The sequence below is a fragment of the Glycine soja genome, chromosome 2, assembly GCF_004193775.1.
Source record: "Glycine soja cultivar W05 chromosome 2, ASM419377v2, whole genome shotgun sequence".
NCBI classification, from domain to species: domain Eukaryota; kingdom Viridiplantae; phylum Streptophyta; class Magnoliopsida; order Fabales; family Fabaceae; genus Glycine; species Glycine soja.
The window spans coordinates 49,663,362-49,690,525 of NC_041003.1; the positions used below are offsets into that span (position 1 = coordinate 49,663,362).

The 27,164-nt window shown below is 33.7% G+C and overlaps 4 protein-coding genes and 1 long non-coding RNA gene across 8 annotated transcripts; 1 reads left to right on the plus strand and 4 right to left on the minus strand.

The window, feature by feature from the left end:
• Nucleotides 1-253: 253 nt before the first annotated feature.
• LOC114402950 lies at nt 254-3,332 on the minus strand. The gene is made up of 4 exons (XM_028365663.1): nt 1,272-3,332; nt 1,067-1,160; nt 887-976; nt 254-564 (listed from the first exon to the last, which is right to left on the minus strand). The coding sequence occupies exons 1-4, from the start codon at nt 1,328-1,330 to the stop codon at nt 439-441; spliced, it is 369 nt and encodes a 122-aa protein (XP_028221464.1). The 5' UTR covers nt 1,331-3,332; the 3' UTR covers nt 254-438.
• Nucleotides 3,333-3,557: 225 nt separating this feature from the next.
• LOC114402943 (scarecrow-like protein 21) lies at nt 3,558-6,834 on the minus strand. Its single transcript, XM_028365653.1, has 2 exons — nt 6,662-6,834; nt 3,558-5,511 (listed from the first exon to the last, which is right to left on the minus strand). The coding sequence occupies exon 2, from the start codon at nt 5,346-5,348 to the stop codon at nt 3,711-3,713; it is 1,638 nt and encodes a 545-aa protein (XP_028221454.1). The 5' UTR covers nt 5,349-5,511; nt 6,662-6,834; the 3' UTR covers nt 3,558-3,710.
• Nucleotides 6,835-11,831: 4,997 nt separating this feature from the next.
• Nucleotides 11,832-13,465, minus strand: LOC114402975. 2 transcript variants are annotated; one of them, XR_003664562.1, is made up of 3 exons: nt 13,253-13,465; nt 12,638-12,725; nt 11,832-12,087 (listed from the first exon to the last, which is right to left on the minus strand). It is a non-coding gene; the product is annotated as an uncharacterized LOC114402975 (long non-coding RNA). The 2 variants fall into 2 exon arrangements; XR_003664560.1 differs by lacking the exon at nt 13,253-13,465 and adding an exon at nt 12,817-12,867.
• Nucleotides 13,454-16,452, plus strand: LOC114402961 (transcription termination factor MTERF9, chloroplastic-like). Of its 2 annotated transcripts, none has more exons than XM_028365675.1 (6): nt 13,454-13,979; nt 14,210-14,279; nt 14,354-14,469; nt 14,551-15,246; nt 15,440-16,059; nt 16,135-16,452. In XM_028365675.1, the coding sequence occupies exons 1-5, from the start codon at nt 13,707-13,709 to the stop codon at nt 15,755-15,757; spliced, it is 1,473 nt and encodes a 490-aa protein (XP_028221476.1). In that variant the 5' UTR covers nt 13,454-13,706; the 3' UTR covers nt 15,758-16,059; nt 16,135-16,452. The 2 variants fall into 2 exon arrangements, with proteins under 2 accessions (XP_028221476.1, XP_028221483.1); XM_028365682.1 differs by having other exon boundaries at nt 14,557-15,246.
• Nucleotides 16,453-18,046: 1,594 nt separating this feature from the next.
• On the minus strand, nt 18,047-24,524 carry LOC114402984 (zinc finger CCCH domain-containing protein 18-like). 2 transcript variants are annotated; one of them, XM_028365704.1, is made up of 8 exons: nt 23,968-24,524; nt 22,337-23,236; nt 22,074-22,229; nt 21,798-21,977; nt 20,089-20,165; nt 19,749-19,928; nt 19,559-19,652; nt 18,047-18,796 (listed from the first exon to the last, which is right to left on the minus strand). In XM_028365704.1, exons 2-8 carry the CDS (start codon nt 23,218-23,220, stop codon nt 18,742-18,744), a joined length of 1,626 nt encoding a protein of 541 aa, XP_028221505.1. In that variant the 5' UTR covers nt 23,221-23,236; nt 23,968-24,524; the 3' UTR covers nt 18,047-18,741. The 2 variants fall into 2 exon arrangements, with proteins under 2 accessions (XP_028221505.1, XP_028221499.1); XM_028365698.1 differs by having other exon boundaries at nt 24,046-24,523.
• Between the last annotated feature and the right edge of the window lie 2,640 nt (nt 24,525-27,164).

Consider the following 27,164-nt stretch of genomic DNA (forward strand, 5'->3'; position numbering starts at 1 on the left):
AGGACCTTTATTCATGAGATTGGACCGAATACCCTCAAAGTCAGATCTCAATTTCATAAGAAATTGATCTCTTTTTGTAGTCTCATGCAAGGTTATCAGACTCGTGATTCTACTTAAACTCGTGGGGGTTTCATAAACTCAACTCGTAGAATCGAATCGTAAACTCATAAGAGTTTACTCAAATAAAAATTATATATTAATATTCATATATATAAAATCATAAGTAGATATTACAATGTTAAAATAAATGAAAATAATCAAATTCTTAGTGCAAGTACTACACAATGGTATGAGAATGCTTAAGCACAACACAATGGTATCAGAATGCTTAAGCATATTCATAATCAAATTATGTGGCAACATACAAAATCATCAACACAAAAAGGTTTAAGCATAACGCTCCAACAAAGAAATTTAATAACCTTTTCACTGAAACAATTACACATATCTTTTTCTAATTTCTAAATTGTCTTTGCTTTTGGGATCTTCTTCCTGATTTGTCTTCTGGTAATCTAGTCCTTCATCTTTATAAAAAAATAGCAATGCACCGCAAAGTGTTGTGCTCTGCCATCCAAAGTGAACACATTATATTAAAGTTCTTACACACGTAAAATCATCAGATAAAAACATAGGAAATAAAAAATAGTTTGCACATAACTGAATGAAATCATTCAGAAATAAATAATATTCAGGGATATTAGATCTATAGTTGTAGAAATCATATAGAATTGGAGTAGAAAGTCCCAGATACAAGAACTAGAAAAAGAAAAAAAAATAGAAATCACGGTTATAATTCTTTAGAACCAAAACAAAGATCAAAATCGGAAAAGTAAATTTAAGAATGACAACTTCTATTTGTTTCAAAGCTAAGAGAACAAGCCCTTACCAGAAGATAAGATCCAAATGTACTGCCAAGCACAAATAGAATTCCTCCAACCCGCTTTAGTAATATGGTAGAGGCAATGACTGGTTGAACCTGTATTTAACATTTTAATCAGAAATGTATATACAAGTAAAAATTAACTCTATTCCAAAAAATGTATAATTTGAGAAAAGATGGTCTTACGTCAATATCTAGTATCGCTACCCCTAGCTTGGAGGATAAATTTCTCCTCACAATAGTGAGCTTGGGAATCAACTCCTTTGCAATGGGTCCATCACTGTGAAAAGGGGAAAACACTTGAAAAATAAGCAGTTGCAGACTTGATCAGTGAAAAGGGAAAAACATTTGACAAAAATCAAAAAGGGGAAAAAACTGAAAAACACTTCACCGTGTCGCACATTCGCACTTCGGCACTGAATGCCTCTCTTCATCGTCGCACCCCACCATCGCATACTTGTCCCTTCATCGTCGCAGCAAGAAACCATGAAGCAAAAAAGAAATAAGTAGTTGTAGAACTCGAACAAGGCAGACAGAGAAAATGAAGCGCGACCAAATAAAACGACGTCATTTTGGGTTTTTCGTAAACCCGCAGACTCAGGGTAGACTCGTGAGTCTATCCAAACTCGTCAGAGTTTGCGCTAACTCAGACGAGTCTACTCTGTTTTCGATTCTCCTTCTAATTTAACTCGCTAAGGCTTAGTGGAATCGTAAAATTGTACGATTCTACGATTTAAAATGCGAGTTTGATAACCATGGTCTCATGAACTTGTTGTGCTGCAATTTGACCTTCATTTGACAAATCTTCATAGACAATGTCAATGTATTCAACCCAACGATTCATGAACTGATAATAGAATTCAAAAATTGAGAGACTATCCCATTGAAATATGACAATTTCATGTTCTAGCTGAAACCTTCTAGTAGTATTATTTTGACTATAAATCTTCTTGAGATAGGCCCTCATCTTGGTTGCAGTGTTGAATGGTTGGAGATTGAAAACAATATGAGGATCAACAGAGCTTATGATCCATGCCATGACTTGGGCGTCCTTGACTTTCCACACAACATATTCGTTCGGCTGGTTTTCTTTGTTAGGAGCAGATCTGGTACCGTCAACATGACCACAAAGGTTCTTACCTTTGACAAATATCTAGAACTGGAATGCCCAGACAGAATGGTTCTTGCCATTAAGGCGAATGAATAAGACATCATACATGTCACTAGACATAAGGCTAAGGGAAATAAAAGGTAATCACAAGAGGGAAATCACAAAAGGAACAAGGAGAAAGAGCTGGGTAGTCTTGCAAAACCAAGAGGCTAGAAATTTTGGACAGAACTATCATAGGATCGCAACCTAGACTGATACAATATTAGACTAAGAAAGTTGTAGATGAAAAAATTGTGTTCTCCTATGGAGAATTCTGCATTAAATAGTGCTCATACAATTTTATTTCTACATTTGTGCATTAAATAGTCAATATGGAATAAATGTTATCTTACAGTTGGGATAACTAATTAAGAAGATAATTACAATTGTATAATCATATAAGATCTATTGTTTTGAATGGCCAACAAATTTGTGTCAATTAATAACTAATATTCTGCTGATCTATTCCATTGACAAACTCCAACTAGCCTAGTGGTTCAAGACCAAGCAACACACTGGGAAGGCTTCAAGGTAAGTAAGTTACTAAGTTGCATGCTGCTCTTATTTGCATGAACACAACATTCTTTTGTCTTAAAAAATCAGTGTTTCATGATAAATAAGTTTGAAATGTAAGAATTGTGATTTTATAGAAGTCCTTGTAATGTAACAGGATTATAAGAAGAAACTAGTTAGAGCAATAGGTTTATATTTTCATACTTCCTTTATCCATTGTTTCACTATCTATATGTTTTGTTCTACTAACTTCTTAGTTGTTAATGTCATTATAAAATTATGGCAGAGCTGAGTGTTGGAGATCCATCAAGAAAAATTGTGGAGATGATCTTTCAAAAAGCTTGGTTCAACACATCAAAGCCAATGAAGAAGGTTAGAACAGTCCTCAGGGTGAGTTAATCATAAGAAGTCCTTGAAAGGTTTGAGAAGTATAAAGAATATGTCAAGAAGGTGGCCTCTGAGCAAAATCCAAGGCATCCGAGGAGCACAGTTGATGGGAATGAACTGTTGCGGTTGTATGGTACTACAATGATATGTTTTCAAGGAAAATCTTCTAAGAAAGTTCACGATCTGTGTAAAGATCCATCTTGTTATCTTTGCCAAATAATTCAATTTAATTTCAACACACGATATGCCGAGATTCACTTGAATACAAGTGACAAAGAGTTGAGAAAAAGAACAACTGCCACTGCCAGAGTACATAAACGCGAAAAAAGCAGCAATAATTTGCAGGATAATTGCTGGAACTGCAGTAAATGAAGTTGATGGTGAATATGAAGGGTCTCACTCAACTGGTTTAGGAGAAATGTAGTTTAGCTTAGAAAACTTTGTAGTAAGAAATCCCAGTTCCATTCTTCCTTGTTTTGTAATAATTTTCAGCTAACATGTTTTTGTAGGTGTAAATTGTCATTATTCTTTTATCTTTGTAAGGGGTATCATAGCAAAATACAGAATACATAGTGCTGCTTGCTTCTTCTTCTACTTTTGATGAGTTCCTGCTTGCTGGTACTGGCATTATTAACATAAATCTAGTGTTTCTTTTTTTATTTTATTTTATAACAAACTACAGAGTAACTTGACTATGAATTCTGCGTAAGAAGATTATGATGATACATAAACTAACTAAAAGTCTGAAATAACAAAAATGAACCAGTTGCCATTGGATCATCACCTCCAAGCACAAGAGGTAATAAGAACTTGATTCATCCAACCAAGACACAGAGCCCCATCTCTCTCCTCTAGAGTGTAATGTCCTCGGTAGCTTCGCTGAAGATTTTTTATTGAACAAGTAATAAACGAGTTCAGTGGATATGGTGCGAATCCAGCCATAGTAAAACGCGATCTCCACTTCTTCAGAAGCTCGTGACGTTCCACTCTTTCCTCCCCTTCACATGCTATTAAGTTGACAACTTCTCGAGCCAAACAATGCTGCTCCACATTAATCCTTTCTTTGTGCTCCCTCGGCAGAGCAACATCAATTGATTCAAAAATAGCCAAGTAGTAGTTCATCGTCTCAACGAAACGGGGGAAGAATGGGAGGTTGTTGGTATGTGATTCTTGCTCAACTAGTGTCACAATCTTAGGAGACAAGCACTTTGCCAATCTCACCAACCGGTCACGATGGTTCCCACTATCCACACTTTCATCTGGAACATGGTGCAACATCATGGCAAAGTTCACAGCAATAGCTTCACCAGGTTGAAGTGCAAGGTCTTTGAGTTCAACCTCAGTGGGAGAAGCTCGTATAGCATGGAACTCAAAGGGTACATTATATGATTGTGCAAGCGTTGATAACCTCGCTCCAACAATTTCAAGGCCCCCTTCCCTGGCATAAGCTGAAGTGGAGTCATCAAAACCTGTTATTCTAATCTTGGGGGGTCCTCCAGGTCTGCCAGCAAGAGCTTGGATTAGGCTTACCCACTGAATTCCCTGGTTAATCTGAAAATCAATAATGTGGACTTCACTTTCCTCCTTCATGGCTTCAGCAATAGCTCCATTTGCGGACATGTACCCAAATTTGAGATATGGACAGATTTCATAAAGTAGATGCATGTGTGAAAGGAGTTCACTACCAGTAGGCTCTTTACATTTCAAGACTTTGTAGATTGTGCTTCCTGAAGAGGCCAGCCTTGCAACAAGAGCCTCCAACATGTATGCTCCCAGTCGTTGGATTGGATCACCAGACACGGAGACCATTTTACGCAACTCCGACATCAACCATTCAGTTGTCTCCATATCATTTACTGCCACTGTTTTTGCACATGTACAGAGCATCTCTTTCAAATCCCCTCTAGATATCATTTCCATCATTCTCTTCCATCTTTCTGCCTCTAACATAAATGAATCAGATTCTTCTGGAATTATGGTATCATAAGTATCCAGAATATATGTATCATGTCCCAACAAAGCACTTTCAAGCTCTCTTATCTTGTGCCTCAGCTCGTCATTGTTAAGTGTCAAACAAGATTCGTTTTCTAGCGAATCATTAACAAGTTCAAGAGAATTCTGCGAACTCAACACGTTTGATTTTGATTGCAGCTTTGAGACTGGGCTATTGTTAGGTGAGAAACTGACAGTAGATGAAGAATTTAGGGAAGGTAAATTGTTGTTTGTAGAAGATTCCAGGGTGCAATATTGTTCGAAAGTACAAACAGAAGGGTAGGTTGCATGGCTACTGTTATCAGAGGATGAGTAGTAGTCTAGGTTCCCACTTTGCAGGAAGCAACATGACCCCAGATTTTGCACAGGCTCACTGGTGAACCTGCTAGAGTCATAGGACATTTTATGTTTCTGAGACATTTGCATTTGAAAAGTAACTGGTTCTTTGAATATATGCAAACAACACCAAAATTATTTCTCTCTTTTTTGGAACAACAAATGTCAGTAACTTCTATTTAAAGTGTTTGTTATCCACATTTTACTCCAATTCCATCTGGACATTAGCAGTGTACTCAAATTCTGAGATATTCTGCAGAAAGGGTAACACAACAGTTAAAGCAACAAAGATAGATAACAAAATAACCAGATCTACAACCCTATAAAAACAAAAAGTTAGTTTCAGTTCCGATGGAACAAGAAGCAGGTAGTGTTGAGGCTATTGCCTAAAATGTATTCTTTGAAGTCAGGAGTTAAGGAATATGGAATCTATTACTCAAATAAAGGCTAGAAACCAGTAAGGACAGAGTTGGATTTTTTATTGAAGGCATAAAGCAGGCATTTCAAAACTAGAAAACCAAACTTATATACAACATACTATATTTTCCAGATTTATTATATGCTATTCCAACTTGCAGCGCACCAAAGAGGCAGTCTGATCTTCACAATCCACATGAAAAGAATTTAGTTCTTAATATCTGAACAAAACTGCAATTTTATCATTTTATTTGAATTTTTCATAATCAGTCTCTGCTTTAGTTTCTCACTTTCCATGTTACTGTCTGTGCTTTAAAATTTGATGCAATCAAGAAATGGAGATTGACTTGAAAAATCTAACTAAATAATGAATTTTCGAACACCTGCTGCTACTTAAAAGAGAGACCATTTCTTGTTCTTTCTTTGTCCCTTTCTTTCTTATTAATTGAAAAAGTGAAAAGATAAGATTGTTCAGAAATGCTTCCCACATGCTATTGATGATTTTCAATTCCTTAAAGGAATACTTTGAAGATCCATTAGTATTTTCTTGAACTCAAACTTCTTGAAACATGCTCTAAACTTCATCTCCATTACATAAAAAAGGTGAATAGGGACTTCCAATTATAAACTAAAAATACAAATTCAAACACACGGAGACACAGAAACTCAGATCAATCACCCTGTTGACTCAACAAAACCTAAAGTGTTCCACTAAGCTTTCCCCCCAAGAAAACTGAAAAGCTAGACAAAAAAGCGAAAAAATCACTACTATAAACCAGCAACCCATTTTCACAAACTCAATAACTTCCATAAAAAGTAACTTTTTTCTTCTCTGATAAATAAGACAAGATGCAGCAACTCCTTCAACTTCAAAATGAGCAGCACAAACACCTCTATATGGTAAAAAAGTAAAACCACAATACATCCTCATACAAAACAAGAAAAGTAGAAAACAAGATCAGCACAATACTTTCAGAGACTCTCACCTTAAATGAAAAGGAAAGCATGATCTGAACTTTGAGGCCAAAACAATAGAGAACTGATGCAAGGACTTGGCACTTTTGCAGGTAAAAGTAACGAGGAGGAATTGGCATGCATGTGGGCTTTTGTTTTTGTTTTTGTAGTTTTATTCAAGGTTGGAGGTAAAGACCAAATACAAGGTTGTTGAGTGCTATATTTTATAGGAGCGCTTATTTAAGCAATTATTAGTCTTGTTTTTTTCCCCCACAAAATTATTTAAGCAGATTCAATCATGTTTATCTCCCAAATTTTTCGTTTACTCATTGTCAATAAACTTATAAAGTTAATTAAACTCGTGTTTTTTCTGTTAAACACCTCCTAAGCAGTTAAGCATTCAATTTTATTTCTTCATTTCTTAAAAGATAAAGAATATTTTTAACGCATCTTAAAATCGTTGGTTACAAAATAAAAATTAATTCTGCTTTACTAAAATCACAAAAAAAGTATTAATAATATTAAATATTATACTTTATATTCTTTTTAAAACTCCTTTGCATATTTACATGTAATTAATTTGAATAGAATTAGATTCAAATTCTTCAAGAAATAGTAATTAAAAAAAGATATTTTACTATAAATGATTAACTAATTTTTTTATAGATTATTCATTAATAAAATTGATAAATATTAATTAATGCATAATAACAAGTCTGAAACCTGTTTTATTTGGGTTCACTCACTGTTCCGAATACAGACGCACGTGCATGGCACGTAAACATTAATTAGCGGGTAGAGGCTTTGATGCAAGCAACGACCTAAGTCATACGTCACCTGAAAAAAACGTGATTTAACTGCCAATAACTTAACTTTAAGTTAAACCAAACAAATCGTATCTGTAAAATGGACTCACGTATGAAGGAAGAGAAAAATCATGTAAGGAGTCAATATATGCATACTTTCTTTGATGAGTTAAAATGAGTATTTAAAACCATTTTCCAGAATTTTACATAGCTGTTTCTTACATTTTAATCTTAATTTTGGGGAGAAAAAAGTGATCTTTTTCCCCATCGACATGAAGATTTTTATTAAGTTTGGTCATTTGTTGACGTCTCTTGTAAATGATTTTAGCGCGTGTAATTGAAAAAGAAAAGACAATAAAAGCAAAGAGAGTGTGTCGGTATGGTAGTTGATAACATTGCCCACACGGTTTTCATCATTTGTAGGGATATAAATTAGGCATTAGTATTAGTATAAGACCATCAATAATTTTTCTCCCTCCTTTGTTTAATACTTGCATTTATGCATGATTAAAATTGCAACAATAAGAGCAGTTTTTAATTAATAACCACCAACGCGACGCGTTTGGCTTCAACCACTTTCACGAGCAATCACACCCACATGCATAAAAGTATCTTTAGTACGAATGCTATGTTTGTATTGTTCGTTTTGAGTGTCTGGAAGCTGAGTTGAAATTTGAGCTAAATTGGTTTCACTTTGTTCTTTATCTGTTTGTTTCAACACCAACATGCTGCATGCAACACCCTGATTATTCATGTGGTAAATCGTACGATGACATGAATTTCTTGTCAGCAATACGTCATAGATTTGTAGCGGTTATTTTTTTTAGCTTTAATTACTTATTTGTTGCTTATATTTTCATCCTAGTATCATTTACTCCTTATAATATTTTTGTAGTGCATATCATTTATATTTTATTTTTTTGTTGTTTGAGACTGATCTGTTTAGTCTTTATAATTTATATTTTAATTCATTTTTAATTCTTATGATTTGAAAGTGATATTTTTAGTTTTTATATTTTATATTTTAATTTTTTTTAGTGCTTATTATTAAAATATGAGTAATATTATCAATTATAATTAACTACAAGAATATTAGCAAGTGATTTGTAACTAATTTATCATAAAATAATTTATAATATAAAATAATTGATAATTAATAATTAATTTGTAACTAATTATTTTTATATATATTTTTGTTGTAAAGACTAAAAGGTAATTAAAATACACATGATAAGGATTAAAAAAATCACTTTCATGACTATAAGAGAATTAAAATACAAATCATGAGTACTAAAAAAACCACTTTTAAATTATAGGAATTAAAAGAGAATTAAAATATAAATTATAAAGACTAAAAATATCACTTTCAAACTATAAAGACTAAAAGGTACCAATATTTAAACTATAAACGCCAAAAATTAATTTAACCTTTTTTTCTATTTGTTAAAAGAAGAGGAAGAAGAAGCTTAATGAATGAGTTTAGAGCTCTAATTCAGAAAATAAAAATAGAAAATATTTTATAAAAATCTTTGTTATATTAAAATTACAAATCATCTACTAATATTCTTTTTAAAATAGTTAGAAGCAATTACCAGTAATAAAAATGTTTTAAATACTCAATAAATTTGTTAAACGGTCACATTACAGATTTGGATCCTCTCTAATCAACTTTCTATAGTCAAATTACTATCTACAACCATACATTGCATTTAAGAGGCTAGTCATTGGTTAACTTGTTTTACGATTATTCAATTAATCGCAATATTGGTGCATGTTAATTGAAGATTGACCAATGTTTTGTGAATTAGTCAATTGACATTAAAAATTGTCAGTATTGTTGACCATCCCAAAAAAAAATTGACCAATTTCCATTAACATTGACCAATTGCGATCAATTAATGTGCAGCATCAGATGCAGTATTCGACTGTAATTTGGTGGAGTTTGAGCTAGAGAGAGAGAGAGAGTTGGTTGCAAAGCAAAGGATCCGTTTTCATCCCATCACCCCTTTAGAAAGCGAGAAAGGGACGCAATAAAGTAGCAAAATTTTGTAGTCGAAGTCCATCAATACTATTAAAAACGGAGTAATTTAATAGATAGAAATTTGAAGTCCAAAATTGTGGCTGTGCACTAATTCAAACACCAAGCCAAGGATTCTTAAACGCAAAACGGCACAAAAATATACTACTATTTCGGAGCAGAGAGGAAATAATCACTATACATAACAAATTTATTAACGTGGCACTTTTGTGTGTCAGTAAAGTCTTACCTTACTGCAAGATCATGCACTCTTCAAAGTCAATATGATAAAGTCCTAAGATACTTATAAATCATATAAGACTATACACCTAAAAGTAGGGACACTAAACAAAGGATATGGTTGGAAGATTTTGTTACAGATTCGTGTAGACTACTTTAGGTAACCAAGCGTCATGTAACAATTACTAGTATGTGACATCAGTAGTAACATAGTTATAGAGAAGAAGAAGAACCAGGGCTGCCTAATTTGAAGAGAATCTTCTTATATGGCGTTGGTATTGATATTGATATAAAGGATTTAATAATGCCAATGTCCTTTAGGGCATTTGGAGCCCTTTTGGCAGAACAAATACTGAAGAGAAGAAAATAAGTGTTGACCACCTTAATTAATACGAGGTATGTATATTGTAAGTGGAATAAACGAATCAACCTCAAAATGATAAAATGCCCTTGAGAGACTTTACAAGAGGAATCTGTTTTTCAATTCTGGATTCCTTCAACAACTATCAGTAGCTTGAAATAGACGGTAAAACTTGGAGAATTTGGACATGATTGGTGTTAAGAATATACATTATTTGGAATAAGGGATAAAGGTAAAATAAAATAAACACTTGCTCTCAAACTTGTAAGATAGTGGTAAGTAATACATTTAGTAACTTTACATACATTTTAAATTTTATCAATCCTGTAGTTGCATTAAAAGTTCTTATAAAATATATCAAGTATATGATGTGTGAGACTGAAAAGGCAATGACTTGCTCATGCTTCCCATTCATTTCCAAAATCACTGAAATTCTGGCAAAAATTAGACATTCAGTGAAGATATAGAGACTGTCGTCTGAAACCAGTTGTTGAGTCCAGGTTTGATTCGTTACATGGATATATCATATACTAAGGCTCTCAGATAGTTGGTTATATCAGATCAGACTATCTGATACCAAGGCCAAAGCAAATTCATGTCGATAAATATTTGTGTTTTAATTTAAAATTTATAAATATATATTAATTATATTAATTCTATTTTATAAAATAAAATATTTATTTTAGATTTTCGTAAGATTTTATGTTAATGAGTCAACTAGTTTATTACGTTGTGACAACTATAAGTTGGTTTCTAACAGTCATATTTTCAACGGTCATATTTTGTTGTTGCAAAAATGTCTATATATATCTCTTTTCTCTTTTCTACAGAGGACACAGAGCCTCTAGTTTCTTTCTCCCAACAAATTGTCTCTTTCTATTCCTATAAAAAATTTATTTTTGTGAGAGCAAGAACATTGATGTTCAGAAGGTTCGAGGATCCTTTCGCTGTACACGATCGAAACCAACGGGTTGTCGTATCTTGGGAGAGGAGCGCAATTAAATTTTTTTACCAGTGCAGTGGGGCGTTTTCTCTCTAAGAATAGCGTTTACGGGCTTTACCCAGATTATTTAATTTTTTTCCTTAATTTAGTTTTTCCTTGTGCTTATTGTATGTTATAATCTATTATTCATGTGTTGTCAATTAAATTTATTTTGCTACTGTTATTTTGCTATTTAATTTAAGACTATGTATCTTCTTCTTATTTATTTCTTTCATTTTTATTTTATTTTCTAACAATTCATACATATCATTCATCAGAAGAAAAGATACCTAGGCTACCCTAGACAACAAATACTAGTTACTACAGAGAAAACATACAAAACTTTATTGATTTAACTGGTATATAATCCTCATATGGAATGGATTAAATTTCTTCTTTTCACCTTAACTTTTTATAATGGATTGATAGTCTTAAAATGGAGAAATAGGGAATCCAACCCGTAGCTGAATAGATTAGTGAAAATTGGAGCCAATTCAATCAGAATCCTAGACACAGGAACAACCTACAATGAAAAAACAGCTAGAAAATCAAGCTTATACACCACTTAAAAAAAAACAGTCCAAATATTGAGATTTCACCTTTAAAATGCCTCCAATGGCACAAAAAAGAGTCTAATATTGATATCAAACTACATTTTTTGTGAAATCAGGCATAGCCAATGTATAGAGCTCAGCCATGCTGATATGTGTGTGTGTGCAGCATCTTGATCTTAGCTCAGAAGAAAGTCCCCATTCTTATTTTTTATCATTGATGCACCAATTTTTTTCCCAAGGTGAGTATATCAATAAGGTAGCAAATACCATTTCTCTCAAAAAAAGGAATTGCAATGTTTCTAATAAATTTTTTTGTTGGTAATCATTGCAAATAGCTTTACTATGTTGTTTACATTTGTGTATAATAGAGAATGCTCTCACAAACAGCGAATCTCTGCTAAAATAAAGTTGTCATTGTTGAAGTATGGCTTTTTATACAATGCTGTAGAAATTAACAGGAGAAGAATCTTTTCAAGGATTGCCAAGGAAGAAACCCGCCTGCAATATACAGCATATGAAGGACTGTAAGGTAAATTTGTCACAGATAACTTAGTTAAAAGTAGATCAACAAAACATAAATGACAAGAAAATTAGGGAAACAACAAAGCAATGAGAAGTAATGTCAACGGTACAGCTCAACAATGGTATTTCAATTACACTGCTGGAGGGGAATTACTAAAGAAATGTTAGAATTGACCATCATACACTTGCCATAGCTCCTCATAACCAAAATGAAAGGAACTGTAGACCAAAAGGAAGAGGATCTATGAAAAATATCTCCTTTTCAACATCAAAATTTTCTCAGGTTGACAGTAGATATTCAAATTAGCTTGAGAATGCAGGGATTTCTGCAATTCCTAGGTGTTCAATGTACATCCAAAAAATTTATAACTACACACATTCAATACTGAATTTGATGCTCAACTACCGAGACATCAAAGAGCCCCATAAATCAGGAATATTTCTGAGACATTCAATAACATTCTCCCAGCTGCATACTTTATTGAGTACATGATATGAGAGGACGAAGAAGTGAATGCAATCATACCACATTCTGGGCAGCGGAGATAGTCCTTTTCCTTTTCCCTAAGAACAAGCCCTGACCCTCCACACACCTCACATCTTTTTTGAGCTATCTGTAACAATATCCAACAATGAAGACATGAAACACACTGAATTTCATAACTTATGAGTTAGCAGCTCAACCTAAAAAAAAAAGCGACTTACAATTCTTTTGCTAAATTCAATCCCTGCCACCACAAAAGGGGTAACCCCAGCCGCAAAATTCAAACACACAAAATCAAAACCCAATTTCGGAACACCATTCTCTTTCTATATAGATAACCACAAAACTTCACTGCAGTCTTTTGATGTTACTCTCTAATCAGAATTGAAGTTATGCAAATCTCTATTAAGCAGATTATTGATTAAAAGAACCTGTAATTTGATTTAAGAATAATAATATCAAAAACACCTCATAAACTGCATCTAAATTTTGTTTTTTTCCGAATCAAAAGGACAATAACTGAATTTCAATAGATAGCTCTGTCACTTAAAAGTTATAATATCTCATCGTGTATTTATAAATTTTGTTTGTCCTATGAAATAAACATGGCAAGCAAAGTATAATATCAAAGGTTGTGATTTGTGTGAGTTAAGGTACCTATAGCTCCAACCACAATTTGCCATGTGACTTGCACTGGAGCTGGGTCAAGTACTGTGGTTACATCATCCACATTCACAGGCACAGCACCCACCCTTCTTCTTCTTGCATTCTTAACACAAACATTATTCAAACCTTGTCTTTTTTTGAGTCACGTGACAGTTCTGTGCGACGCTGCTGCTGCTTCCATGGTACGGTAACTAACTGCCCAAGCCCGTTCATTTCACACTTCACAACAACAACCCAACCGTTATAATAATGCCACGTGGGCTTTTTTAGCCCATGGGCTCGCGCCACATACGCGTTACTTCGTGTGACTCATGTTTCAGATGTGGTTTTAAGTAAAAAACGACACCGTTTCAGATAGAAAAGAAGATAAACCTCTGGAAGTGCAGAGATTCTTATTATTAGGGTTTTGGAGTATATTCTTTTTTCTGTTTCTCTCTCTCCAACAATGGCTGCTATTCTGCCTCTCTATCCTTATAATCCATTGCTATACTTTTCGACTCCTTCGAGTTTTCGTTCTCAATTTTGGATTTTGGAGAGAAGGCGTTTGGGTTCTGCAAGTTTGAAGAATTTGGTGAAACTTGCAGCACATTCCAATCCGAGGATTCTCAAGAGCAACAGGAAGTCAAAGTATGGAGAGGCACTGTTGTTCTACGACAGCGACGAAGAAATGGACGACGACGTCAGCGACGACGACGAGGATGATGATTGGCTTTCTGATGTGAGTTTTGTGATTTCATTGTGTTTGGTCAAAAAGTTTTCTTTAAATTCTAGGATGAATTTCTAATTCAATTGATAAGTGAAGTGGGTTTTTAATTATGCATTTGAATTGTTTCTGTAGTCCAATGTAACAAAACTGAGGAATGCTTAATTATCTGTTGAAATTTGATATTGATGATGATTGCTTCTTTATTTGTTAATTTTCCCTTTCATTGCGGAACATGTGTGCAGGAGGAATTTTCTGAGCCTGCTAACTTAGATGTTAATAACAACAAGAGATTTAAGTCAAAGACAACTAAAGGTATGCTTGAAAGAGTTTTATTGATGATTAGTTTTAAGGGGGATAGTTGAATATTCAGAATCTTGTTTGTGCAGGAAAAGATAGACAACAGGAATGGGAGTGGGGTTTGAGATCTTTTGACAACAAACAAAGCATTAGATTGCCTAGGAGTGAGAGAGTGGCATCGTTACAACGAAATGAGAGTGGAAAGGTATGCTGTGAACTGTCAAATTGTGCCATTTAATGTACTTGTGGTGCTGTTGAACCTTATGTTTATTTATCTTTTTTCAAGTTGCAGCATAGTAGAAATGTAAAAGATAAAAAATATCCCCGGTTATCCGAAGAGATTCCTTTGGATGTGAAATGGTTACCACTTCTTGATTACTTGAGCACTTTTGGAATGAAAGAATCACACTTTGTCCAAATGTATGAGAGACGCATGCAATCACTTCAAATTAATGTGTGTTCCGCACAGGAAAGGTTAGAATACTTATTGAGTGTTGGTGTTAAACAAAGTGATGTAAGAAGAATCCTTTTGAGGCAGCCACAAATTCTTGAGTATACAGTGGAGAACAATTTGAAGTCTCGTGTTGCTTTCTTGAGGGGTCTGGGCATACCTAATTCTAGAATAGGGCAAATCATTGCTGCTGCTCCATCCTTGTTTTCTTATAGTGTTGAGAATTCGTTAAAACCAACAGTTAGATATTTAATTGAGGAAGTTGGCATCAAGGAGAAAGATTTGGGTAAGGTCATTCAGCTTAGTCCCCAAATTCTTGTGCAGAGAATTGACATTTCATGGAATACTCGTTCTATGTTTCTTACCAAAGAGTTGGGTGCACCCAGAGATAGCATTGTGAAGATGGTGACAAAACATCCCCAACTTCTCCATTACAGCATAGATGATGGATTACTTCCAAGAATAAATTTCCTAAGGAGCATAGGAATGAAAAATTCAGACATCGTGAAAGTTTTGACAAGCCTAACACAGGTCATTTTGCATGTATTTCCCTCATTATTAATATATGAAAATTATCGTGTTTTACTGTTCAATTTCCATTCATCCTTTCCAAATTATCGTGTTTTAGTAGGATACCCTACATTTGCACAAATAGAACAAGGAAAATAAAATGTTATATGATATTGCCATATATTCTTGTTAATGTTGATTACTGTGCCTGCAGGTGCTTTCTCTGTCCTTGGAGGAGAATCTAAAGCCCAAATATTTGTACTTGGTTAATGAACTTAACAATGAAGTGCAATCCTTGACCAAATACCCGATGTATCTTAGCTTATCTTTAGACCAGAGAATTCGTCCTCGTCATAGGTTCTTGGTTTCCCTAAAGAAAGCTCCAAAAGGACCATTTCCACTTGGATCTCTAGTTCCAACTGATGAATGTTTTTGCCAACAGTGGGCTGGAACTAGTTTGGATAGATATTTGGCATTTCGTCAGAGATTATTACTAAAAAAGTTTGCTGAGAAATATGAAAGAAAAATGTGACTGATCAGAATCAAGTTTGTATCAGTCAACTTGCATGAATACTGGAAGAAGAATCTGCTGTAATATTACTGTCATGCAACATGTGTTTTATAAAATGTTCTTGATGGTCTGCGTTGTGGCTGAAGCTCAATAATTAGAGTTTAATCGGCTATTTGGCATACTGTCTGCACATGTTTCATGACACACCAAGTATCAGTGTCTGATTCTCAGCAGAAGCTTCTCGACTACTTCTGTGAAGTTTATTATTGCTGTGCTTGTGGCTGAAAAGCAGAACACATCATGGTGCAGTTTGTCACCCTAAGGTGAGCTTGTTTCTTAGTTAATAATTAATACATTTAATATGCTGTTATTAACCCTAAGTCTCTAACACATCGCAGGTTGTGGACAATATTGCAAACTTTAATTGGTATAAATTGAAGCTGTATCAACTTTAACTTTAATATCCAGCTTATGGATTCTGTCATCACTACTCTCATGTTTCCTTTTTACCTTCAATGATGTGTTCGTGTAGATATATCTTTTTACTGTTTTCATTCTTTTGTGTATCTGAAATCAGTTGGACTTATGTAACCTTTGTCACCTTCACCAGACCTATATCATAATTTTTTTGTTACCCTGCGGCCATTTGTATCACATGTATGAGTTGAAATAACATTCATATATTCAGTACTAGTAATGGAATTCTATCTTCTGAATTTATTTATTTTTGGGGAGGGGGTTGCTTGGTTTACATTGAGTTGGTGTAATATATCACTTTCATCTTTCAGTCGTGTATTCTCAGAAGAATGAATAAAGCAAATTATTATAATCAAACATTGGTAGATTCATCTGAGAGATCGGTAATTTTATTGTGATAAAAACAAAGATATCCACATCATAAACTGGATATGGTTTACAGGAAAGAAATAACGAGAAATTATTAGCACATGCTTGGAAATGGATTAATTTTTTGAAATTACGATTTCACTGAAATAGCAGATGATGCAAGAGACAGGTTTAGATTAAGGTTCATTACATTAAACATTGTATTAGTCATCCTTTCAATATAGGTACACGTTCAAATAATTGCCATTTAAATGTTAACAAATTAAAAATTGTTTTCTGGCTCGTATAACTTTTGTCATGTTGCTTGCAATGGAATGGACGATGGCGCTCTGGCAAGCTTTATTTAATAATTGTTTCCTCTTCAATCACGAAAAGTGATTTTGGTTTATTTATTTTTATCATCTTCCAAACTTTATCTTGCTTGTTAGCTGTGTAAAGTTTCGTTTGTGAATTGTGACTAATATTATTCTTATCGTATATACACAATGAATAATGATATCTATATAAACTTCATACTTCTCATATTTTAGTCCAGCTATCTTGGTCCTACTGCTAGCCTAAATCAAGTAATACCTTGCATTCATTAAGCATATTTTCCCTGAAAAAATTACATGAAGAAAAATTGAACAGTAATTGATGATGCAAAAACAAGCTAGAACAATCAAGCTTCTTCTTATCCAGCATTAGCGTTATAAACGATAATATACTTTTTCTTTTTGAGATAGAAAGTCATGTGGGGAAAGAAAGTGGTTTAAAGTGAGAAAAATTCAACCTCAAACATGACAAAGCTGAACAATAAATCAAGATTCTACTTTTAGCAGAACTCAAAATATATGGATTTCTAGTTTAGTAACCCTACTCATAAAGTGGTTATCATTTTCTTAAAAGGATTGGTACTGTTTTTACAATCATTAAAACCAATAATCACATTTATTGAAAACAAGTACTAAATATTTACAACTCATGCGTCTTTTTCAACCAACCAAACTAAACTTTCTTGATAACTATAATACATTTTTATGAGTAATTATTAGTAAGTTGAATGTAAATTAAGAGTTACAAGATTAGTTTGACGATAAAAATAAATAAAAAATGAGGAAAAATTCATGACTTCGATTTACTCCCAGCAAAAACTAAAAGTAATATTTTCCGATAATAAAAAATTGAAAGTAACTTCCCAAGGGTCAAATTTTATATTGCATGAATATCACTTTCCAATAATGATCGCATTAATTAATGCCTTTGTCAATGAAGACCCACCACATTCACTTTCCATTGGACCTATTCAAGATCGAAACAATCTTGTTTTATCTAAAATTGTCTCAATACCACATGTGATATATGTCTTAATATAGCTGCCAAAAATCTCCTGCAATAAACTAAATGAACAAAATAAAAGAAAAAAAATAAAGAAATAAGCAAATTTGGACTTCAAGTTGCGAATGAATTAAACAAGGAAAGTAATTTTGCCTTTGAGGATAGCATTAAGGCGTTTCCAACGAAAACATTTTGATTACTTACTCCAAAGAGCTTCACACAACTTTTCAAGGATAGTGACAGACTTTGACACAACCTTGTTGGTTCCGCTTTGCATATGCAAGGGTAAGACTGAGTACAATGACCCTTTCTTGTACCTTCGCTTACTGGGATACGTTAGTTTTTTATACAATGACAGAGAATTGGGCATTAAAGAATACAAAATACATATAAAGTGGACTTGCTATAAAACCATTATTAAAGCGGTTCACAGTGAGTAGACACGGATTCTAAGAGGTCCTTCAATCTAATTAAAACTGTGTACAATAATACGCTTAGTTCTTTTCATCCACCGATGACTTCATGAATAAAACCCAACTATACGATCTAAAATTCAAACCTTTTGCCACCTGTCTGTAATTAAAAACTATAACCTTCTTACATGTATCATTAAACTTCTGTTAATGCCACCAATCCCAATTGTTAAGAGGAAATTCTTCCCATGTCTCTTCTTCAGCGTGTATGTACTTGCTGGAATTTTGACTAAATTGCTGTACTAATTGAGAAATAGTTCAATAGAAGAACTGTATTATGTATCAAAAGAAAGCTGCTACCATTGGCCTGGATCTGTTTGAACTCTATATTTCTTGTATGTGTCTGAAACTATGAATGTTTACATCCCACTATCTATCTAGTGGAAATGCAAATGGACTGTCCGGGAGATTGAGTCCTTCATTGCTGGATCAAATTTAAAAAGTAAATAAATAACATTATCCATAGTCAACAAAATATTTCAGGAAAAGTACAGCAGCAAAACTGCATGTTTGCTAACAAATAATATCATCTACACAGAAATTGTAAACAAGCAGAGGTAGCTTTTACTATGCCTCTCATATTTGCTACTTGACAAAACGAATGGTGTTCTACTACAGCCAAGATCATTAAAGGAAACTTTTAGTGTTTTACTAATCTTTTTAGCAGATTACTACAGTATACCACAAAGGAATTATTGTTTATGGGGTTTACCGGTCTGGCTGTGGTATAGAGATATCAGAATGGTTGCAATAAAATCCTTTCATCAAATAGTTATTTACAACTCAAATAACTAGATATTTAAAATGATTTTTTTTGAGATAGAAAATGACTTCAAAGGTTCACAATAAACAAATTTGATAAAATTTGTAAGATTTTATTGTGTGCGATGATTCAAAGAGCAAAATTTGGGATCTAATAATTTTGGTTGCAATAATGTCTCAATTGCTTGGTTCTGAATGAAAGATGATTTAAAATGGTTTAATGGATCTGGTTCATATTTTGAAAGGACTTGACTATAATAACTAAAAAACTAAAGGACTAACTTCAAGCAAAAATTTATTAGGGGACGAAAATCGCAGTGACCATAGTAGAGAAACAAAAAGTACAATTAAGCCTAATGTATACAAAACAGGTAGGAAATAGAATGTAAGAGGGAAGATAAATCTCTGAGAAATTGATGCATGCCTGTCCTCATCAGAGTAATTGGAGTCTGTATGCCTGGATTTGACATGCAGTGGAAAACTGAAAGATTCTTCTGCTGGCTGGAAATTGAAGTGATCTGCAAGAGAAATTATTTCAATCAATATAACATAGAAGGATATATAGAACATACTGAAACTTGATAAATAGAAATGTAATTTATATTAGTACACACCATCTGAAATCCTTGACTCATCCATGGAGAAGCCAAAATGAGGTGAACTGAAGAAAGATTTTTGGGCAAAATGCAGCTGTGCAAGACTTCTCTGACGTTCAAGAGCTTGCTCCTGCTCTTCCTGTTCAATTAGTTGTAGGTGTCTCCTAATGGATCCATGGCTCCCAAAACTTCTTGGAACTAAATAATTATAATTATGCATTAGATTGTACAAAGGCTTCTCCCACAAAAGGAAAGGACAGAAGGCAGAGCATTAACTTGGATGAGAAAACCAATCATTGGGAAGTTAAATTGTCAACCATAAGAAATAATTTAGGTTATAAACTAGATAATATCATACTTGAGTTAAGTTCAGCGTCCATATCTACATAGTGTGGTGAATAACAAATAGGGTGCTCAATTCTATCTGTGTACTTCCTGCATCCAGATTAAAATGCACACTGAAATTATTATGGGGAAAAAAAATACTTTAATAATGTCTAAAGACCAAAAGGTATATAAGCAGAAGCATGTAAGATTTCTTAAGATGTAAATACCGATTCAAGATACAACATTTGTCCATCTTATTTTGCATTTAAAGAATAGAAAGAGACAGAGAGAAGACTAGCTTTGACACTTCAAATAATGCATTTGCCATTCAGTCACAGGATGGATTTACTTGGTTGTGTATATTAACGACAATGTTATTGTAGGTAGTGATCACTATTGCATTTTGCAGGTAAAGCAACATCTCTGTCTACATTTTGGACAGAAGATCTTGCAAAGGTTCAATGTTTCTTAGGAATTGAGGTGGCAAAATCCAAGAATGGTATTGTCATTTCCCAAAGAAAGTATGCAATGGATATCTTAGAGGGCATAAGGTTGATGGATGCTAATTGCTAAACCTGTAGAAACTCCCATGGATCCTAATGCCAAGCTCTATCATTTAAGGGGAGCCATTGGTTGGAATACTGGACTATCTTACTATTACTCATCCAAATATCTCTTTTACAGTCAATGTGGTAAGTCAGATACTTAATCCTCCCTGTGAAGGACACTGTATGCAGTAATTTGCATCCTACAATATATTGAAGAAGCTCGAAGAAAAGGTCTTTTATATGATGTAAAAAGTCACACTAGAGTTGTGGGATACTCTGTTGCAGATTGAGCAGGATCTCCCTACTGACAGGATATCACTTCTGGCTACTGCATTCTTATTGGTGATACCATGATTTCTTGGAAAAATAAGAGTGTTGTTGCAAAATTCAATGCATATGCAGAATGTTAAGCCATGGCCCTAGCAACTTGTGAACTAATGTGACTCAAACAGATGCTCCAAATATTGAGGTTTTGGGCAAGTTGCACAAATGACACATGTATGTGACAAACAGGCAGCCCTCCATATTTCCTTAAATCCAATCTTTTACGAGGACCAAACATTGAGAGAGATCACCACATCATCGAGGAAAAGATCTTATCTAGACACATCATTACTGGATTTGTCAATTCAAATGATCAACTAGCAGATGTCATCACAAAGTTGCTGAAAGGTCCTCAAATTAGTTATATATGTGATAAACTTGGTGCATATGATTTATATACTCTAGCTTGATGGAGAATATGAGAGATTATGTAAATATGTTAGAAAATTATGCAAATATTGTAATTCGGGGTATTATGAGATATTACGAACCGTATGTATTTATGTAAATTAGAGAAACCATTATTTATTGTATTTATGACTCATTATAAATAAGAGGTTGTGTAAATTAGACACATTTATTTCATCCTTTGTCTCTTGTCCTTTTTTTTCAATAAGAGGAAAGGGGAGAACAAGAAGTAAGAACTAAGAACAAGGGAATCAACAGCAAGGAATAAATTTTAATCAAGTTTTGCTAACTCTAGAACCCCGAATGTAGTCCTGTCAAACTAAAAAAACTACAAACTTTCATTTTTACAAAATTAACTTAAAATAACTACATTTACAGGAATAAATGAGAATTTGAAGCCCTAAAACTACAAGAACTTCCAATTAAAAAAGAAATTGAAAGGAAAAGACAGTGAATTCACCTTTCATTAACCTTTGCCTTCTCCCGGTAAGGTTTCACAAGCACCCGAGAACCCCGAACACAATGGGGATTCCCCTTATCCAAAACACTTTTGACAGTTTCTGAATGAACAAATGTCACAAATCCAAACATCCTTCTCTGCTGGTTTGGAATTCTGACATCTGCAACAGGTCCAAAAGTGCTACAAAGGAAATATATAGAATTCAGTTCATTAACGCAAATAATTAGCTGCAAAGAAGTGCAAACATGCACTTTAACAACAAAAAATGTAATATACTTGAAGTAGTTTGAGACATCATCCTCTGTGAAAGTGCTGTCAGCTGGGAACGTCAGATATATTTGGTATGAAGCACTGATATTTCGAGCAAAATCTCCCTTTTGCATTTGTGTGGGAGAATCTTCTGCCAGAACCACTGAATGCTGCCCATGAGGTCTGTAAAGTAACCACAAGAAAAGTCAAAATAGAGTCAGAAGCATCAATAACTAAATATATAATACATGCAAAAAAAAAAAAAAAAAAAAACAATCGTAAGACTTTACCTGCCTATTAGCTGAATACTATTTTTCAGTCGTGCAAGAAGCTTTGTCAAACTATAGCCAGACTTACCATGCCTCTGACTCTCAGTTAAATAACCATCTGCTTGCAGTACCTTTTTATATTTATCGTAGTATGCCATTGGCAGGGAAGCAATTGACATTGGACCGCCTTTTGCTCTTAGGAGCTCAATAATTTCAGACTCTAACTGAGCCAGTGACCCTGGGGAAATCACCTGATCCTCACCAATAGCATCATTTGCATGCATCTGAGAGAAATTCTCAGGGACAACTTGCCCATGATAGAATCTGCAGCTAGTTCCATGCTTACAGAATCCTTTGTTGAAATAGTGACACATCTTCATTGGAAATTCAGAAAACCTTCTCCCACCCAAATTGGCAGCAGAAGCGTCTAAGCCATAGTGATCGTTGGCGATTCCTCCAGTCCCAGTTTTTACAGCATCTATTTGATTCTCCAAAGTGAGCATCTGTGTCTGCTTCTGAAGTTCTACAATAGAATCCAAGTAATTCATTCCCATAAAGTCTGGATTGATGTTTGCAGCAGATTGTGGATCCCAATAGGGAGGAGGCATCTGAAAGTTTGGTGAAGTAGGAGTTCTAGGGGAGATTACTGATAAATCACTTAAACCTTGTTGAGGGTTGACAGTACGAGAAATCGGGAGCATATCTGGTTTAGCAGCCAACCTTTGGAGTTCCTTTTTGGCCTGAACTACCACTTCACAGATAAAATAGTCGGGGCATGAAGCCAATTTAGCCATTTCTTGTTCTCCATGACCTTGAAAGAAGAGATAGCCAATTATTTTTCTAGCATGCTCTGGCTCAAATTTCTGAATTTTCTCAAAGACTATTCTTGTGTAGGGAGAATCCATAACTCTTATCTTCTTACTGCAAAAAGTCCAGCCAGCGTAAACAAAATTGAGTGAATACTGCTCACAAAACAAGTACAAAGAAACACAACAAAACCACATCACAAAGATTCAGGCATTCAGCACAGGGTACAAGAAAAACCAGAGTCCTAAGCTTACAAAACAAAATTGCAAACCTGATATACCATAACAATTGACTAAACAACCAAAACCAAAAAAAGGTGTACAAATTCTGAGGAAGAGATTCAATAAATCCAACAGAAACAAAAAAAAAAAAAAAGGTGATGCTCTTGTACAAAAAGGCGCCCTATTCCACGAATCAAAATATTATAAATAACCTAGCAAGACAGGGAGAGTGACAAATTCTTGGAATAAGAAAACACTCCACAGTGCATTATATTTTCCTCAATTTTCTCTGGCATCACCTAAAAAGGAAGTAACTTTAATGCAGCCCAGAAACGGGTCTTGCTCCTAATATGGAAAATGAGCAGGAAACACGCTCAGGAATATCCACATGCATTAATCACACACAGCAAAAATTAGAAAGTTGCAACAGAACAAATGACTACAAGAAAACGAACCAGCATTTGCAAATTAAAAACCGGGCACTGACATTTCAACATTGGTGACTAAAGGTCCAATTTTTTCACAAAATAAAGAAAAGTTTGTATAATCTCAAACAACTATCCAAACCCCAAGAAAATAAAAAGGAGCAAATAAACAAAAACAAAATCTTGAAAAGCTGCATACCCATCAAAGAACAGGAGATAAACAGTGGTGCAATATTTCAAGAATGGAACTTTTTCAACTTTTGCTCATTTCACCAACCTTTTTCTCTCACTACAACACAAGGACCTTCACGTACATTCAGAGAGCTGTGTCATCCTAATCCAAAAATCAAACAGAGAAATGCTTTTGAAAAGGCTCAGAATCCAGAGAGTAGCAAAGACACCATTTATGGTTCTCTCTCTCTTCTCTTCTCTTCTCTTCTGCAAAATCAAATATAGTGACCCCTACACACACTCTAAACTCAAGTACTGTGACTCCGCAATATTTATTTTCCTTTAAAATTGAAAACTTTCTAGAAAATCACAGATGTTGAATAGTCACATACTTGAGGCAAAATATTTTGCTTAATCTTCGAGGACTATAACTGCTTGGAACTGCCCCATTTACTAGAATCACCCTCTTAACTTAACTCACTTTTTTTCACAAAATAAAAATAATAATTAATAATAATTCGGAAAATCCAACGTGCTAAATTTAGTACTTCAACTCTTCAACTGCACAGCAAGGTCGGCAATGTTTGTCATACGTATATACTAAGTTTCGAGTCACACAAAGATGGGTTTTTTTTTTTTTTTTTGTGTCAATAAGAGTTAAGTTTTGTTTGATATTATTTCTGTAAAAATGTAAGGAAAATGTTTAAGGAATATTGAACATGAAAATTCGTATAAGAAATTCATCCAACATTCCCTAGTCATTATAAAGAAAGAAGAAAAAAAATCCACAAATTAAAAGGTACTATATATCAAAATAATCATTAAGCAATTAAAAACTAGATAAAGATATGGACCCAAGTTGAATGTGTGCCATTGGATAAGATCCTTGAGATTCAGAAACTCAAATCTTGTAAAGCGGGGACCAAGGGAGGGAAAATACAGGCCTTGGAAAGAGGCTAAGGATTAAAGGGTTAGTTGTGTGGTGGAATAATGGAACAAACATTTTACATTTCAACTTGTTAGGGAGGGAACACAACACAACACAACCATAGATAGGACAATGCCACATCTTTAAATATAAATATAAAAAAGTTGCATAAATAAATCAGTGTCACATAGCCAACTTGGTGAAAGGTCCACACCATGTATGCACACAGCACACTCATTGAGTTGAGTTCTTTGTGATGGTAAACAGGGCCCCTCGAATTTTTGGGAGGGCCCACAACATCCCCAACAGTTTTATTATATGATCTTGTTGATGTAGATTTGGCACTTCATTTTTAGATTTGTTATATACTTAGTTAGACCCTACATCAGGGAGGAGTATCAAATGAAAGGCAACAATTCCTTAATCTTATCCTTTCGGATGGTTTGTATTGGGCCTAATTGTGATTTTAGTTCTCCCATGTTTTAGTTTATGTATGACTTTAGTTTTCTTAATATTTTTAGTTTTCTAATTGTTTGAATAAGTTTATTATTTTACATTTTCATCTAATAATTAAAACAGATGTAATAGGAGTGTGATATTGTTAATTTGGGTAGATTCGTACAAGAAAAATTTTAAAAATAATTAAATGAAAATAAAAAATAGTTTGTGTTACATTTTATTTGTTATTTAAAAAAATAATATTTTTTTTGTTATTTTATATAACTCAATGATACGTGAATATAATTATTAGATATAAACACTTAACTTCAACAATTAAAAAACTGAAAGGGAATAATTAAAACTAAAGAAATCAAAATCCCTTATCCTTAAAATATTTGACCAAAAGTATAATTAGGTCGATCATTTAGTTTTTATATAGAGATCAAATGTTTTACTAATCAAATATAATTGTGAGCTTGTTCTACAAATTAAAGTCGCCTGAATATTCTTTTCAATTATAACAAGTTTATTTTGTTTTGCTTGATATCTAGTGCGTTAGCTTTGATAATATTCTGTATACTGTTGTTATCCATTTAGCTTCCTTTATGGGATGGCAATCATGGCATAACTTTTTCTGGGAATAAATGGAAGAGACTGAACTTATCGATAATATCTAACATAGTATTTGCTCACTAGGAATGTACGTAATGGGTCAGAGGGATTTATAGCTGTGGATTGGAGAGTGCTTCAACAATTTAGTGATGGAGTTCAAATGTGGGTGATAAAAGGGGGAGATATAATGATGTATTGATGTTATACAGTGATTTGGAGATAAACCAAGTGAAATTAGGTGAGTGGTTAATCTATTTTGAAATGTGTCTATTATGCTATTCAAAGAGACATGGTCTTTATAGTTTATACAGTCTAAATGTGACGAAATATATAGAATAGTGAGAACAAAGAATGGCTTAATTAGCAACCTAACTGGGAAATATTTTAATTTCCGACTAAGTTGTACCTTCAAAACACTATTTTGTATAATTACTAATTAGAGTTGTGCAATTATAATATCCCATAATATAATTATATAAATTTGTCAAAATTATATGAAAATATTGCCATCTCAATTGGTTTAAGTATACTTCCATGCACGTATGGTTAGTATTAGATTTTGTAGTTTTGATGTAGTGCTTCTTCGGGCAAAAAAATCATAAGTAAATACTTTGTTATTGAAATTGAGTCGTCTATTCAATTTGATTGAATTTGCTCGAGGTAGATGTCATTTTCGATGCAGTTAAAAATCGTACATGTAAGCGGAGGTGAAAAATAACATATTAACAAAACAATTTATCGATGATATATATAAAATTTCATATCTTCAAAATAATTAGCGAGTACTATGCATCAAATTATTGATATAAACTTAATTAGAATCCAATCTAACAACTTTATTTTCGTTAAATAAAAATTATAATCGCTATATCCTTACTGTCTACTTTTATTTGAACGAATCTTTATTGATTTCTTGGAAGACCAACAAAAGAAAAATAGAAAAATAGAAAAACATAACGGTGTAGATATTTTCATGAACATAGGGAGGAAATGTGCGTGTATAGCATAATGAAAGCATGCGAAAATTATATACAGTAGTACTACTACTTCATAAATGTGGTTGCAAACAAGACATTTACATATTAATGGTTCCGTTACGTCAGAACCTTTCCCTGCCCCAATGATTCAAACACACCCAGCCTTCATACACAAGCTATTAGCTACGTTTACCTATGGCCAACCTTGTCTACTTGACTCAAATATTTTGGAAAAGTGGTCCAAAAACACGTGCTGCCAGTGATGTG

Coding starts and splice junctions, on each gene's coding strand:
- LOC114402950 (XM_028365663.1), bottom strand. CDS start 1,330: ATGGTGGGGTGCGACGATGAAGAGAGGCATTCAGTGCCGAAGTGCGAA. Junction 1,161..1,271: donor AAGTGCGAATGTGCGACACG/GTGAAGTGTTTT, acceptor CCCTTTTCACAG/TGATGGACCCATTGCAAAGG. Junction 977..1,066: donor TAGCGATACTAGATATTGAC/GTAAGACCATCT, acceptor TGTTAAATACAG/GTTCAACCAGTCATTGCCTC.
- LOC114402943 (XM_028365653.1), bottom strand. CDS start 5,348: ATGCAAATGTCTCAGAAACATAAAATGTCCTATGACTCTAGCAGGTTC.
- LOC114402961 (XM_028365675.1), top strand. CDS start 13,707: ATGGCTGCTATTCTGCCTCTCTATCCTTATAATCCATTGCTATACTTT. Junction 14,280..14,353: donor TAAGTCAAAGACAACTAAAG/GTATGCTTGAAA, acceptor TTGTTTGTGCAG/GAAAAGATAGACAACAGGAA. Junction 15,247..15,439: donor TTTTGACAAGCCTAACACAG/GTCATTTTGCAT, acceptor CTGTGCCTGCAG/GTGCTTTCTCTGTCCTTGGA.
- LOC114402984 (XM_028365704.1), bottom strand. CDS start 23,220: ATGGATTCTCCCTACACAAGAATAGTCTTTGAGAAAATTCAGAAATTT. Junction 21,978..22,073: donor GATGTCTCAAACTACTTCAA/GTATATTACATT, acceptor TTTCCTTTGTAG/CACTTTTGGACCTGTTGCAG. Junction 19,929..20,088: donor GGACGCTGAACTTAACTCAA/GTATGATATTAT, acceptor ATAATTATTTAG/TTCCAAGAAGTTTTGGGAGC.